At 36.1% G+C, this 15,932-nt stretch overlaps 1 protein-coding gene across 4 annotated transcripts in view; it reads right to left on the reverse strand.

Moving 5' to 3' along the window:
• Positions 1-1,071: 1,071 nt before the first annotated feature.
• SKIL (SKI like proto-oncogene) overlaps positions 1,072-15,932 on the reverse strand; it is a 29,294-nt gene continuing 14,433 nt past the window's right edge. For all 4 annotated transcript variants that reach the window (XM_042955319.1, XM_042955320.1, XM_042955321.1 and 1 more), the window contains 5 exons: positions 11,849-11,946; positions 10,119-10,351; positions 6,653-6,894; positions 6,153-6,377; positions 1,072-5,498 (listed from right to left, as the gene is read on the reverse strand). In XM_042955319.1, the coding sequence (XP_042811253.1) occupies positions 5,340-5,498; positions 6,153-6,377; positions 6,653-6,894; positions 10,119-10,351; positions 11,849-11,946 (957 nt within the window). In that variant the 3' untranslated portion in view covers positions 1,072-5,339. The remainder of the gene's footprint in view (positions 5,499-6,152; positions 6,378-6,652; positions 6,895-10,118; positions 10,352-11,848; positions 11,947-15,932) is intronic.

Genomic DNA, 15,932 nt, shown 5'->3' on the forward strand with positions numbered 1-15,932 from the left:
GTCTGAATATAGTGGTGATAGTCGAACATTGTGAACGTACCCATTGCCACTGAATTACACTCTTAAAAATAGTCAAAATGTTAACTTTTACGTTATGTGTATTTTGCCACAAAAAATTTGGGAAGTTATGGTAATCAGACTCTAGAATGGTCCTCAGTAATCCCTGCCTCCTGGTATTCCATACCCTTCTGTAATCTTCTCCAATCGCATATGGGCCGGACTTGGGACTCACTTAGCCTAAGCAACGAAAGAAAACTGGCATCGTTCTTACTCTCCTTTGGATCATTCATTTGTGGGAAGCCATCTACCACGCTGTACAGAGCTCCATGGACAGGTCCATACAGTAGGGAACTGAACACCTGTCAATAACCATATGAATAAACTTGCAAGCAGATCCTCCAGCTGTCAAGCTCCCAAATGACTTCAGCCCCAGGTAACATAGTGACTGCACACTACTAAGAGGTCCTGAACCATCACACCCTGCTAACCTGCCTTTGCGTTTCTGATTTTCAGATACTGTGTGAAATGTTATTTCCAGCAGCTAAATTTGGGAGTAATTTGTTATGCTGTCATAAACCACTAATACCAGAGGTGGGGGTAGAGGAATAAGGGAAAGATGTGAAAACAAGAGAATACATCATGAAAGAAAATCATCACAAATGCTGGTATGTTCTGCACCTGAAATATTGCATAAAACGCCTTATTTTAGGGGCACCTGGGTGGTTCATGTCAGTTAAGCAACCGACTTTGGCTCAGGTAACTATCTCACCATCTCACTGCTCATGAGTTCAGGCCCCATGTCGGATTCTGTGCTGACAGCTCAGAGCCCAGAGCCTGCTTCGGATTTTGTCTCTGTCTCTCTCTGCCCCTCCCCCTCTCTCTCTCAAAAATAAACGTTAAATTTTTTTAAATGTCTTAATTTATAATCTTAAAAATATTTCTCAAGTTAATCATTTAGTGTGTCACGAATAATAAACTTTAAAGGACAAAAGGAGAATATGTCAATCTTAAGAGACAAGAAAGTTGAGTTCACACAGGATATTAAGACAGCTTGAATCAGTTTCATTGGCATTAAAAGTTTTTATTCAGAATTTAATCCACAATCTATACAAGTTATTTACAAGGCATGAAAATGGAAAACAGCACAAAATACGATTGAGGTATAAGCTGAGAGCACAGTATGTCATGTTTCAATAAATATAATTCAAAATTTGTAAACTAAGTGACCAGATAGATGAGTCTTGTTTTATAGTAAAACCATATAAAATATTTATTTCACGTGAGGTAGAGGACAGTTTTGTGTCATGTGATGCAACCAACCACAGCAATTTTAACCATAAAACTGTACATCATTGGCAAAATTTTAAATTGAATTATAGTCAGTATAGTCAACAACTTGTTTCAATAGTTGCAGAACAGGTATTTCATTTACTGCTTTCACAGGTTAGAAATTCAGAAATAATTTAAGACTACTGTGTTGGCTTAAAATCATCAGGATAAGCAAATACTTCTAACAGGATGGTTAAAAGCAAGTGTATTTTATGTTTCCCAAACTATAACTCCCCCCAAAGTTGTCCTAGATTAAGCAATTCTTTTAGCAGGACGTTTTTACTAGAACTACTTTAAGTATGCTGTGCTTTATTTTCAAGTGAGGTATCTATATTGAAGAAAAAATCTTACAAATTTCTTTTACATTCAACTAAATACACTATTTTGTTTTCTGGGCTTAATTTTTAAATTTCAGTTTTTACATTTGATCATTTTCTAATTCAAAAACAGTAGCGCTATATAAGACATTTAAGTCTATTACTAAAGAAAAAGGCTCCAGGTTGCATTATGCAGCTTAGAAGCCATCTAAAATGGAAAGATTTTACAAAAAAATTTAAAAAAAGAAAGAAAAAAAAAACCTGTCCTTTTAAAAAGACGCAATACAGAATACCCATACAAATTTCTTCCAGTAATGGAAATGCTTCAGTATCCTATAATAGAAAAAAAAAATTTAAGCTGTTTATTCAATCCCACAACGTATAATACAGCAGTAATGTGTCTCTTATTGCTGACAGCTTCAATAAAAATTAACAAGTAGTTCTAAGCACAGAAATAGATGTACAGTATGAGCACAACTTTTCATTATATTGACTTTTAATGTCCTGTCGTGCAGATTAAATGCGTAAGAGCAAATGAAAATGTGGATTTTCCCCTATGCAATCAAAACAGAAGTCATTGAGAAGAAAACATTAGAAGCTGATCAAAAACCTTCAGCATCAGCTTTACAACTAACTTTAGGGAAATATCTTGCACGCACATCATATTACTCGAGTTTCCTTACCATTCTACTTTCCTTCAAACAGAAGTCATAGATGTGCAAAGGAATTGGTTGTTCGGTCATGACTTCTGAAACATATGGATAACCTGCGAATATCATTGTACTCAATCTATTTCACCTACTTTAGCAACTGGTTTTTAATTCAATATGTACAAATGATTTTATATCTCAATTGGTAATATATTAAATATGTTATAAAATTAGTTCAAGAAGCATAAAACATCCCGACTCTCATGGACACAGAAATTCAAGCAAAACAATATGCTTTACAGAACTAAAGCACAAGCCAAACTTATGTGGTTGGTCAAATCTTTTGATAGTGTTACAAGTTGCATTTGTGAAATCAGGGTGGTTTAGAGCTTCCTCAATGACAGCAGGTTTTACATTTACTACCTTTATAGATTTGGTACCTTTTACTCGTAACATTTAAAGAACAGAAACTATCATCACCCAAATTAAACATCACCCATCACCCAGTAAGCTAATATTCTATCTTTTTTTCCTTAAGATCCTCTAGCACTTTTGCTAGGCCGTTCTTTAATGCAGCTTTTTAAAGTAAATATTTTTATATTTTTCCTAAAAAGAATAATATTACAAAGTCTGAGGAAAAATCTGCTTGTCTAATGAATTGGCACACAAAAACTAACACCAAAACAAACTTTAAGCTAGCAACCAACACACAAAATGAGCATGCAAAGTATAGAAGAATAAGTTTATATGGATAAGGTTATTTCAGCAGAGGCCACTTTTAAAGTATTACAAAATCTATTTTCAAGCTATGTGGTGCAGTTTAACTTAAAATTACTTTTAACTAGAATAGGCATAATATTTACAATTGACTAAAAAGCTATATTTTCAAGGAAGACAGACATAAACCTATGGCACATCAATGTATCTTCTGGAAAATGAAGACTATACAATTTCATGTGGCAAATTTTCCTTATGCAAAGGACTAGAAAAAATATTTCTTTACTCAATTCAACATCAAGAGTTTATGATAATTTAAAGGTGTTTAAGCACTGCTTAGAATTTTAAAATAAAATATTTCAAATCGCAATTTGTTTTAGAACTTTTGGGTTGAAACTTAAGTAAGCTTGTCATTTACTATGTACCATAAGCACAAAGATTTTTTAATAAATTAGAAAAATGAAATTATAAGGCTTGAGTTTATCTCCCAAAAAGCTTACTGTGACACAACTGAAATGAACTTTATCATAAAATGTCTTCATGATTTTTCTTTCTCCAGATCCAAATAAAAGGTATTAGGAGATTATATCATTTTTAACATTTGCTCCTGTATGTCATTTTAACATTTGTTCCTCCTTGAAGAGACTCCAAGAATCAACAAATTAAATTGCAGGGTTAATATAGTAAAATTAAATGGAAAATAGAAAATACACATTTAGATCACACTCTTGTAAAGAAACTATACTTTGAGAAGTACAAAAATTCCTTTAGGATATGTAAGTACCATTAAGCAAAATACGAAAATAACTGGCTGAATGATAACCTACTGATTTTTGAAGTTCTATACCAGTAGAGCATCTATCGTCTATGCTGGGAATAGTATATAACCTTAACTCTAGCTGATTTATTTCAAAAATAAATTTAGCTCTCAAGTAATTTCATACAGTACCCTACATGAGAACATAAACATAAAATTACTGGAATAATAATATCAGTAAATGGTAACTTCAGGAAACTTCCTTTAAAAAATGCATACTAAGAACTTTACCTAGTATTTTTTAAGCCAAGAGTTAAAGAATATGAAATTTGCCATTAAAGAATGACAGACTTTTCTGTGCAAAAAAAAAGTGCAGAAGATTTGTCCTCCCCCCAAACTATGGAATTTCTTTGTCTTCTAAAAATTATCTAAAAACCTTTTAGTAGCAGGTAACTAAACTTCCCTATATTAACCTCTCATACACTATCAGGTGACTGTAAATTCCTGATTTTGATATTAAGTAGTAATTGAAAATGGTCCATTCGTGCAAATATTGGTAAGACTTAACATTTAAACATACAAAAATCCAAAATAACCTTCAAGGTATTTAATATTTTACAATTTAAGGAAAAATGAACCCATTAAGGAAAACAAATCTATTATATAAATTTCAGTAAGACCCATAACTACATATAAAAACTGTACAGGAGGATTATGGATTGTATACAAACTGATATACATCAATGGTATCAGTTTTTCTCAAGAACATTAATATTTTCACACCTCTATTAACAACATAAACAAAAGTTCAAAAATTATTACATTTTATTCCCTCTTCTAAAGTTGCTACATAAAAAAAATTCTAAATACAACCACATTTAACCAAAAAACAAATTACAACCACTTCTTGTGTTTTAACAGCAGCGTATGACAAAGTATGTTATCCTTCCTCATTATGCCTATGGGGTGTGCTATAACCCCATCAATGAAATTCCTCTTTTGACAAAATGTCTCTTAGGAGACATTAAAAAGAAAAGCACTGGTGGAAATTCATTAATATGAACCAAATAAAAGCAAATTTTATATATAACAATGAGTAAAACTATTATCAATTTAGAAGGGAGATTGTGTTAATGAAAAAATGGAGATTCAACTCCTTCAATAGCTCTATATATCTGAAATATGAAGTCACTAATGTATGTAAAATTGAGTGTGAAATATGGATAACAAAACTGACCACAACTATCCATCACACAATGCGGCTTTTAAAAAGTGTACAACTGCTAAATTTGCAACAGAATCTAGGCAGATTATCTAACAGTTGAAACCATGTACTACTGTCACTAAGCCAATTGAAAAAAAAGTACAAAGAAACACACATTTTCATTCATTTGGAAAATGTAAAAATTTATGTACTAATATATAATCACTTTCTCTGATCTACAAATGGATAGAATGCCTAGTTATCTTCATGCAGACAAGTTATTCAGAATTCAATAATCAAAGCACACACAGAAAGAACAAAAATAAACCCTGTTGGGAAACACAGACGTATCTCTTTAAAGGTTTCTATTCTTTAGCAGTCTTAGATGATTTCAAAATCTGCAGCTTCAGCTCTTTTATCATCATCTCTAACTTCTGTCTTGCCTCCCGTTCCTGTCTGAGTTCATCTTGGAGTTCTTGCCTATCAGCCTCGGCGTGGTCCAATCTCTGTCTCAGTTCTGCCAACTGTGGGATTTAAAAGACTGTGTCAGTTTTCATTCAGTTTTGTTTTTCCATTTAGTCCTCAGATCATGGCAAAGACCTGCTTTCAAATTACTTTTTACAAAATGAACTACTTCATGCATATTACAATCTCTTGATTAATACTATTCGTCGGACTCTGACATAGCATTGAATTGAAAGAAAAACAAAGGGAAGAGAACTAACATAACACCTAGAGCACTTTCATTATGCCCTACACTTTGACATACCTCTCACACAGCCTGCTCATGGTAAGGGTTATTTGATCACCTTCCCCAGTGAGCTACTATTCATTTTTGCTCGAGAGCTTCTGAACATAGTGGGCAACAGTTCATGTCTGTTAATTTGTTGATGTGAAAGCCCATATTCTATATTAAGATAATGTAACATTTGCTATTCAAAAGCTAATGAGTAGCATTTTGGGCAACTACAAAAACCTAATGAAAGTTTAATAAAGCAATCAAAATAGAAAAACCATCTTGGATGATACAGCTTAAACTTGTGTTTAACAGAATTATCTATTTTTAAATCTTGCCCAATGAAATGAGCTTGATAAAAAGTAACTTCTTTAATAAAGAAGGTAACAACCTCAATTTCCACACTGAAAGGGCAACATTATACAAACTGAGTAATTCTTACCTGTGCTGCATATTCAGCCTCTTTGTCTTTTTCTAAATTTGAATCACAGGTACATTTTTGCTTCATTACCTGCTCTAATTTTTTCTCTAAGTCTTTCTGTTCAATATAAAATTCTTCCATTCTCTGAGCATGTTCATTCTGTAAAGATTCAAGCTCTTTCTGTAAATTCTGCTGCTCTTCAGTGAGTTCCTTCATAGCTTTTGAACTACTCAACATTTCAACTTCCTGTAATATGAAGAATTACAATACAATTTTTATTTTATTTCCATCATGTTAAAAATTTCAATGCAGGAAAAAAAATAGGTCAGAAAACATCTAATATTCAGCTGTCGTATCAGTTTTATATAGAAGTAATTATCTTGAAAACATCTTTAAAAATTTAAAAGAAAATTGCTTATGAGTAATAAAACTCTAAACAATCTTAAACACATTTACAATCCCTTGTTTCTTAAAGATATGCAAAAGCCTGTTTTCACAATAGACTATCATTTAGATTTTACCATCTGAAGTTGTTGCTTCTTCTGCAAAATTGAGTTCAGTTTTTCCTGTTGTTTTACGTAAGTTCTCATTACTTCTTCCATGATTTTTCCCTTATCATCCTCACAAATGATATCTTTGACAAGAAGTGGCGATGAAGCAACAATATCACGGTCAATTCCTGTCTTGCTTGTGTCTCTGATGAAATTGCAAGTGGTAGACTCGGGTTTCTTTTTACTTGTCGAATTATTTGAGACTGATGGATCTTTGAGAGGCAAAAATGAGGTAACAAAAAATGAGCATCACTGTTAACAAGTCACCAGAACAATCCACAAATGAAAAAATTTCATTTGCAAATAAAATAAAAATAATAAAATAATAAACTTAAGAAAAGTAGTGCAAGACTTCTACAATGAAAACTACACAAACTATCATTGAAAAAAATTAAAGACCTAAATAAATGAAAAGACACCCCATGTTCATGGATTGGAAGACTTAATACAGTTAAGATGGGGCCATGAACTAAATGTCAGTGACCACAAAATTCAGTATGTTGAAATGCTAATGCCCAATGATGGTAATAGGAGGCAGGGGCTTTGGGAGATAATTAGGTCATAAGACCTATGATGGAATCTATGACTTTATAAAAGAGACTCCAGAGACCTCTCCTGCCTTTTCCATCATGTGAGGACTTCCATCATGTATCTGAGCAGAACACAGACATTTATGAACCAGGAAGCAGGGCCCTGCCAGACACCAAATCTGCTGATGCCCTGATCTTGGACTTCCCAGCCTCCAGAAGTATGAAAAATAAATGTTTGTGGTATAAGCCACCCAGTCTATGGTATTTTTGTTACAGCAGCCTGAACAGACTAAGATAGATGGTAATACTCCCCAAGGGGATCTACTTTTTCAATGCAATTCCTATCAAAATCTCACCTGGCTTGTGGCAAAAATTGACAAGCTGATTCAGAAACTCATATGAAAATGCAAGGAATCCAAAATAATCAAAACAATCTTGAAAAACAACAAATGTGTAGGACTCACAATGCCCAATTTCAAAGCTTATTACAAAGCTACAGAAAGCAAGACTCTGTACTGGCATAAACACTGAATACAGAAATAAACCCATACTTTCATGGGCCACTGGTATTTGACAAGGGCACCAAAACAGTTCAGTCAGGAGGGAACAGTCTTTTCAACAAATAGTGTTGGAACAACTGCATTCATATACAAAGAGTGAGGTTGAACCTCACACTGTATGTAAAAATTAACTCAAAATGGAACAAAATCCTAAATGTAAGAGCTAAAACTTTTATATGCACATCTTTGTGATCTTGAATTTGGCAATGGTTTCTGAGAATAACATCTACATAAGCAATCAAAGACAAAATAAATTGGGACTTCATCAGAATTTAAAACTTTTGTGCTTCAAAAACACCAACAATAAAATGAAAGACAACTGATAGAATGGCAAATCATGTATCTGATATGGGTCTACTATCCAGAATATATAAAGAACACTTACAAGTCAATAGTTAAGAGACAAATAATCCAAAGTAAAAATAGGCAAAGGATCTGAAGAGATTCAATAAAACATGGAAAGGTACTCAATATCATTAGTCATTGGAGAACTGCAAATCAAAACCATGATATACCACTTTACAACAACTAGGATGGCTATAATCAAAAGACAACAATAAGTGTTGACAAAGATGTGCAGAAACTGGAACCCTCATAAGCTGCTGGTGAGAAGGAAAATGGTATAGCTGCTTTGAAAAACAGTTTGGCAGTCCCTCAAGATGTTAAATATGACCCAGTAATTTCACTCCTAAATATATACCCAAGAGAAATGAAAAAACATGTCTACATTAAAATGTGTGCATAAGCGTTGACAGCAGCATTATTCATTATAGCCAAAAAGTGAACACAATTTGGGGTGCCTGGCAGGCTCACTCAGTAGAGCATGAGACTCTTAATCTCAGGGTCATGAGTTCAAGCCCCATGTTGGGCATGGAGCCTACTTAAAAAAAAAAAAAAAAAAAAGTGGACACAATTCAGTGTCCATCAACTGATGAGTGGACAAGCCAAATGTGGTATTTATCTATACAACAGAGTATTATTAAACCATAAAAAGAAAACAAGTACTAAAATATCCTACAACGACTGAGAAAATATTATGCAAAGTGAGAAGTCAGACGATAAAAGGTCACATATTATATGATCTCTTTTATATGGTATGTCCAGAATAGGCAAATCTATAAAAACAGAAAATAAATAGAGGCTGGAGAAAGAGGAAAATGAGGAGTAACTTCTAATGGATTACACGGTTTCTTTTGGGGATGAGAAAAATGTCCTGAAATTAAATAGGTGTATTGATGAACAACTTTACGAATTTACTGAAAGTCACAAAACTGTACACTTTAAAAAGGTATATTTTATGGTACATGAACTATATCCCAACAATTTTTTACAAGTCACTAGAATTAATTTGGGAGATATACTGCAAATAAGACTTACTAGTATGTTACCGGTTATTATTTACCATATTTATATCCAAAGAAAGTTGAATTTTAAAAATCTCAAAATTAGGGGCGCCTGGGTGGCGCAGTCGGTTAAGCGTCCGACTTCAGCTCAGGTCACGATCTCGCGGTCTGTGAGTTCGAGCCCCGTGTCAGGCTCTGGGCTGATGGCTCGGAGCCTGGAGCCTGCTTCTGATTCTGTGTCTCCCTCTCTCTGCCCCTCCCCCGTTCATGCTCTGTCTCTCTCTGTCCCAAAAATAAATAAAAAACGTTGAAAAAAAAAAAAATCTCAAAATTAAAGTATAGAAACCCCCTTGACCCCAAGAATCTTCAACTACTCCAGGAAAGCTGCAACAACTATCACACTTTGCCTAAGCTGTAAGCAAAGCTCTGCTGCTATAAAGAGGATAAAAGAAGCAGCATTTGTACAGATATGTCTTGTTTGGTCCACGGCACTTTAAAAGCCACTGTAATAGGCAGCTCTTTTATTTTTTTAAGATGTCCAGCCAGCATTCTGCTTTTATGCCATCTGCTTGGCTCTCACTCACAGCTATGAGTTTTCACTCCTTGCTTATCCCATGACTAAGTTTCCCTGAGTCCTACACCTCACTACTCTTACGTACTAAGTCCTAGCATTAGTAAATGTTTTCTCCACTCACAGCAAATTAAAAAGGACCTTCTGAAAAAAACTGACAGGAAAAAAAAAAAAAGGCAGGAAAGGGAAAAAAAAAGTCATACAAAAATCACCCACAGTATGAAACCATGTAGTCCACATATCTGTATCTTTAGCCGCGATAGCTATCACCGTGCTAAAAAAAAAACTCAGAGTTTTGAAAGGTACATTTTTTTTCAAGATAAAAGCTTCAATTATCTGGAACATTCTCTTACCTAGAAATCTTCTTTGAAAATGCTGAAAAAACAGATTAATTAGATATCTGATTTCAAAAAATAATTTCTGAGTACTTACCTACACGGCTACATAATTCTTTACTTGTTTTCAAATCCATTTTCTCCTGTTCCTCCAGTGAGACATCTGGATACGATACCACTTTTTGATGTTTCCCACTACTATGAGGCTTCTCTGATGGTCTTGGTACGGTCCTACTTGTCTCTGTCTTTGTGACCTCTTTAGACTGGGATACAGCAGAAGTAAGCGACACATTTGGTGCAACCACTTTATCACACATGTATAAGTAGTAGCTACAGACAGAGAAAGGCAAAATAAGACACATATTACACTTGGGTAAAAAAACAAAATACATTAAATCTATTTCTATCATTAAAAAATTTTACATTAAAACAGACAACATAACAACTCAGAAAATAAGGGTCACAGAAAAGAATTCCTTAAAAATTCAGTACTTTAGGCAGTAAGTGCAAAATTATGAGTAATTTTTGTTATTTTGCAAAAAGTAATCTCTAAGCACAGAGAGATACCCACAGGGAAAGAAAATTAGTCTCATCTCCTTCCCTCAAAACCACCTGAGAATTAAAGGCATCAAGCACTTTTAGAGCTATTTAATAGCCCTAAATAGGTAAGGCTTATGCTAGAAAGAAAACAGACCATATACTACTTGGAGAACCATTTTCTTGCCTGCCACCCATCCAAAGCCAAGGAATCCTTGCTCTGTTATAGAGAGGCTGATTCAGTTCCACAGTTCCACACTATAAGGCTAGAGCCAGATTCACCGCAGGCCCAATCAGGAGCTCCCAGGGCCCATCTTCTATAGCAGTCTGAACACCGCTACTGGGCAACAAGTCCTACTTGTTTCAAACCCCACAGAGCGATCTTCCTAAAATACTTCAGTACTTCCTAATTTGATAAAAATTCAATAGTAAGTTGCACAAAACTAAGATTGAAGGCATGACTACCAATTTTGCTCAAAGCTCACATAGAATTTTCTGCAGATTACCTGAGAGACCCATGGAACAAACTGGAGCTAGATATTGAAGTACCATACTATTAACTATAATCTGCATAACCTTTAGCCAAAAGATGCAACCATTTAACTAACATAATACTTCATTCCCTAAATGCTAATGATCTCTTCTTACATCTGATTTTCTTTACGCAGTAATCTATATTGTTCCTCTTTACCAATCACATGAATTCTGCAGATGAAAACTCAGTCTCCAAAGAGTTACTTCAACACAATAGGAATGGTAGGAACTGTGCAAATGTAAGACTGAGATTCTTCATCACCGTGTTTGGGGGGGGGGGGGGGTGGGGAGGGGGAATATATATTTACAGCAATAAAAATCTAGAAATCGACAAAGAAAAAGTTTATAATCTAAGGTGGATTTTTATTGAAAATGTGAACACTGGATTTTGAGGGATATGGTTACTATGAAAACTTCTAAATTTCAAAAAATTTCCTTGTAAAATATCAAAGTTGCGTACCAAACTCTTGAAGAGTTGGTTTACCTCTTAAAAGGAAGGAAATTAAAGGAAAATTTTCAATGTTTACTTCAGGGTGAAAAGGAAATGATGATTTCCTAGAAAGAACATACACACCAAGAAAAGGTTATCTCAAATATTCAACACAGTTTACAATTCATTTATTAACAAGCCTAAAACTAAATAATGAATTGGCAGAGTCTAGAACAGTACCTGACATATAGATGTTGAAGGAATGAATGAATGAATGAATGAATGAATGAACAAACGAACAAACAAATGAGCCAATACCCACTCACCTGGGGTGTAAAAATGAATGTGTCTGCGAAACATGGTCACCTTCCTGCTTTATAACAGGGTACCATGACTGTAATTCCATTCCTGATGATGTATCTATCTGTAGAAAAATGTAGAAGGGAAAAAGTTCATTGAAGGAAGATGTGATGGTTAATTTTATGTGTCAACCAGATAGGGCCATAGGATGTCTCCGGAGAACCCTAGTAAGAGTTACATTATTTAAGAGTCATCTTCTTACAAGGCAGTCTGTCCTTAAAGTACCAAATCTAGTCACTCAAAACAACATCAACCATCCTTTCAAAAAATAGTTTCAGGGGCACCTGGGTGGCTCAGTCAGTTGAGCGTCCGACTTCAGCTCAGGTCATGATCTCACAGCTCATGAGTTCGAGCCCCGTGTCGGGCTCTGTGCTGACAGCTCAGAGCCTGGAGCCTGCTTCAGAGTCTGTGTCTCCCTCTCTCTCTGCCCTCCTCAACTCATGCTCTGTCTCTGTCTCTTAAAAATGAATAAATGTTAAAAAAAAAAAAAAAATTTTTTTTAAAAAGAAATAGTTTCAGTATGCATGTTCAACATGGATTATCAGAAATGATTTCATAAAATTTCATACTTATGGAATCTATTTTTTAAATGCTTTTTAATTTTTAGTGTTTATTTTATTTTTTGAGAGAGATGGAGCGTGAGCAGGGGAGAGGCAAAGAGAGAGGGAGGCACAGAATCTGAAGCAGGTTCCAGGCTCTGAGCTGTCAGCACAGAGCCTGATATGGAGCTTGAACCCATGGACCATGAGATGATGACCTGAGCTGAAGTCAGATGCTCATCTGACTGAGCCACCCAGGCGCCCCTATTTTTTTTAATGTTTATTTGAGAGAGAGCAAGAGAGAGCGTGCAAGCAAGGGAGGGGCAGAGGGAGAGGAAAGAGAATCCCAAGCAGATTCCCTCACAGCTGTGAGATCATGACCTGAGCTGAAATCAAGAGTCAGATGCTTAACCCACTGAGCCAGCCAGGCACTGCTGGAATCTATTTTTTAAATCCATTTTAAATAGCACCTTACAAATGTACAGCATTGGTAAGTTCCGATCCTTCTTGCTGCTACAATCAGCTAGAATATACCCTTTCCCTACAGTATTTGTTAATGGATTAGATGGCATTCTATAGCAACAAATATTTGCCAGGGGAGTGAGGTCACTAAGATGGCAACATAGGTTGTTCCTGACTTTGCCCCACCACCCCCGCCACACGCAAGAAAAACAACTAACATCTATTCAAGGGCAAGTCACCAGTGAGAGAATGCTGTAACACAGGGGATGGGGGTGGTGAAGCTGAAGCGCCCCATCGCACCTCAGAAACCAAGACAGACTACACTAGAAGGATGAATGTTAGCTGAACCTACTGTGGTAATTCACTTCACAACACATGCAAATCAAACTATCATGCTGTATGCCTTACACTTAGTGATGATATCGATTATTTCTGAATAAAACTGGAGGGGAAGAAAAGTGAATTGATAGAGGGATGAATAGGTAGATATCTAATAAAAGAAGTATAGTGAAATGTTAAAAAAAAAAAAAATTAAAAAGATAAGGGAACCCAAGCAGAGCCTCACAGAGTAACCTGAGTGGAGGAGTAGAATGTCCAGAAAGACCAAGGCAAATAGAGTCTGCAGCACAGAGAAAGGTGCCCAGAGAGAACTCCACAGATCTGTGGAGGGTTTACCTCAAGAATTCAGCATAGTACCTGAGCAGCCCATGCTTGTGAGGAAATTTCTCAAAGCCGGGTCATGCAGCTAATATGGTGACTGATGTGAGGGGGGTAGGAGTCCAAAGAGCAGCCAATTTATCCTATTATGGCACAACTCAAATGGGCATTATTCACTCCACAGCTCCCTACCAACTTGGATGAAACAGTGATGGGATTGCATTGCACATTTTTACCTTCCCTCTACCCAGTCTTGCCCCTACTCCCTTCCTTTCACAGGCAACTGATCTCTAATAAACATCACAAAAAAACAAACACACAAGCACCACAAAAGTTTGCCAAGCTAAACGACTTTGCCTAACACTTATCAGTAAACCATACTTCCTCATAAACTGTACCTGTGAATAAAGGCAAAGAAGAAGGTAAACCCTTTTGGCTACTTAATGAGCATCTACCTGATAAGAACTTTATACATCCTACTTAATTCTAACAATAACTTATATTAAGTAGGTATCATGATCTCCATTTTACACATTAGAAAAGTGAGGTTCAGAAACTGAGAAAGATGGGGCACCTGGGTGGCTCAATTGGTTAAGCATCCGACTTCGGCTCAAGTCATGATCTCATAGTTCGTGGGTTCGAGCCCCGCGTCAGGCTCTGTGCTGACAGCTCAGAGCCTGGAGCCTGCTTTGGATTCTGTGTCTCCCTCTCTCTCTGCCCCTCCCCTGCTCGTGATTTGTCTCTGTCTCTCAAAAATAAATAAACATTAAAAAAAAAATTTTTAAAGAAAGAAAAGAAAAGAAACAGAAAAGAATAACCTGTGGCTACTAACTTCTCCCTTATTTGGTTTGTTTCACATGGCCTCCTCACTACCACTCCCACTCCCACCACCACCACCACCATTCAAATTACAGTAATGACCCTGCTCTTGTGGGAAGAGTATCTTATTAAAGGGGGAACAAGACTCACTTGGTAGAGGAGTGAGCTAAAAGGTGGCAGTATTTGGGTGAGCAACAAAAACAAGAGGCTAACAGACAAACCCAGTGGAGTAAGAGAGAATGGAATTAAGAATGAGGTGAAGGAGGAGAAGGATGTGACAAAAAGGAGAGCTTCATATTCTTCTGACACTGCCTCTGAGAGTCTCCATTCACTTCTGCAACTGGGTAAAGTGTGTGGGAAATGATGCCATCATCCAATAATTCATAAACACAGCACTCAGAGGACAGCCACCAAATACCAAGAAACCAAGAAAACTATTTTGCCTCATGTCCCAATATTCCAGTTCAGAACCAAGAAACTACACAAAATGGAAGGGAAACAGATCTCTAGATGCTAAGCAGTTGTGATTCAAGCAAAATTAATTCATAAACTGTCCATGGTTTGACTGGGGAGATCTCACTCATGGGGGAAGAAACTCAGAAGAAACCTGACAACCCACTACCCATTTTGTTAATGGGCCAAAAAGGAAAAGGAAAACAGCTTTTGGAGCAAACATTACACAACTTGATCAATCAGGAGGTGATTTAAGGCCAATTAAAAGCCAAAATTAAAAATATGGACAGGGCACCTGGGTGTCCCAGTCAGTTAAGTGTCTGACTTTGGCTCAGGTCATGATCTTGAAGTTCATGGGTTCGAGCCTCGCGTCAGGCTTTGAGCTGTCAGCACAGAGCCTGGATCCTGCTTCAGATTCTGTGTCTCCCTCTCTCTCTGCCCCTCCCCCACTCACACGCACGCACACACGCGCGCTCTCTCTCTCTCAAAAATAAACATTAAAAACAATTTTTTTAATCCACAAAAATAAAAATATGGTAACTTCTATTTGTAGGAGGCCAACATTTTGGTTAAGAATGAACAAGGAAGGCACCTGAGGGGCTCAGTCAGTTGAGCATCTGACACCTGACTTCAGCTCAAGCATGATCTCACGTTTCATGAGATGAAGACCCACTCAGGTCATGATCTCACGGTTAGTGAGTTCAAGCCCCGCTGGCAGCACAGAGCCTGCGTGGGATTCTCTAGCCTTCTGCTCTCTCTGCTCCTCCCCTGCTTTGCAGGCGCTCAAGCGCATGCCTTCTCTCAAAATAAATAAATAAACTTAAAAAAAAAAAAAAAAGAATGAACAAGTAATTTGAAAAACTAACAAGACCACAAGACTAGGAGAAATAAAGAGATTTTCAAAGGATTTAAGAATTGAGTATTCAGTGAGGGGACCCTAGGCTCTCTACAAGAGTACAAACAAAACAACAACAACCTCACAATCCTGATCAATTCTAAAGTTCAGAATCTGAGGCAAAAATCATATGTTTATTTATAAAATAAGCCAATCTCTTGTTTACATAGTTTCTCAGATAACTTAGTTCTACAAGTAAATTAGAAAGGATATTGCTGGTAACAA

The sequence above is a fragment of the Panthera leo genome, chromosome C2 (assembly GCF_018350215.1).
Source record: "Panthera leo isolate Ple1 chromosome C2, P.leo_Ple1_pat1.1, whole genome shotgun sequence".
NCBI classification, from domain to species: Eukaryota; Metazoa; Chordata; class Mammalia; order Carnivora; family Felidae; genus Panthera; species Panthera leo.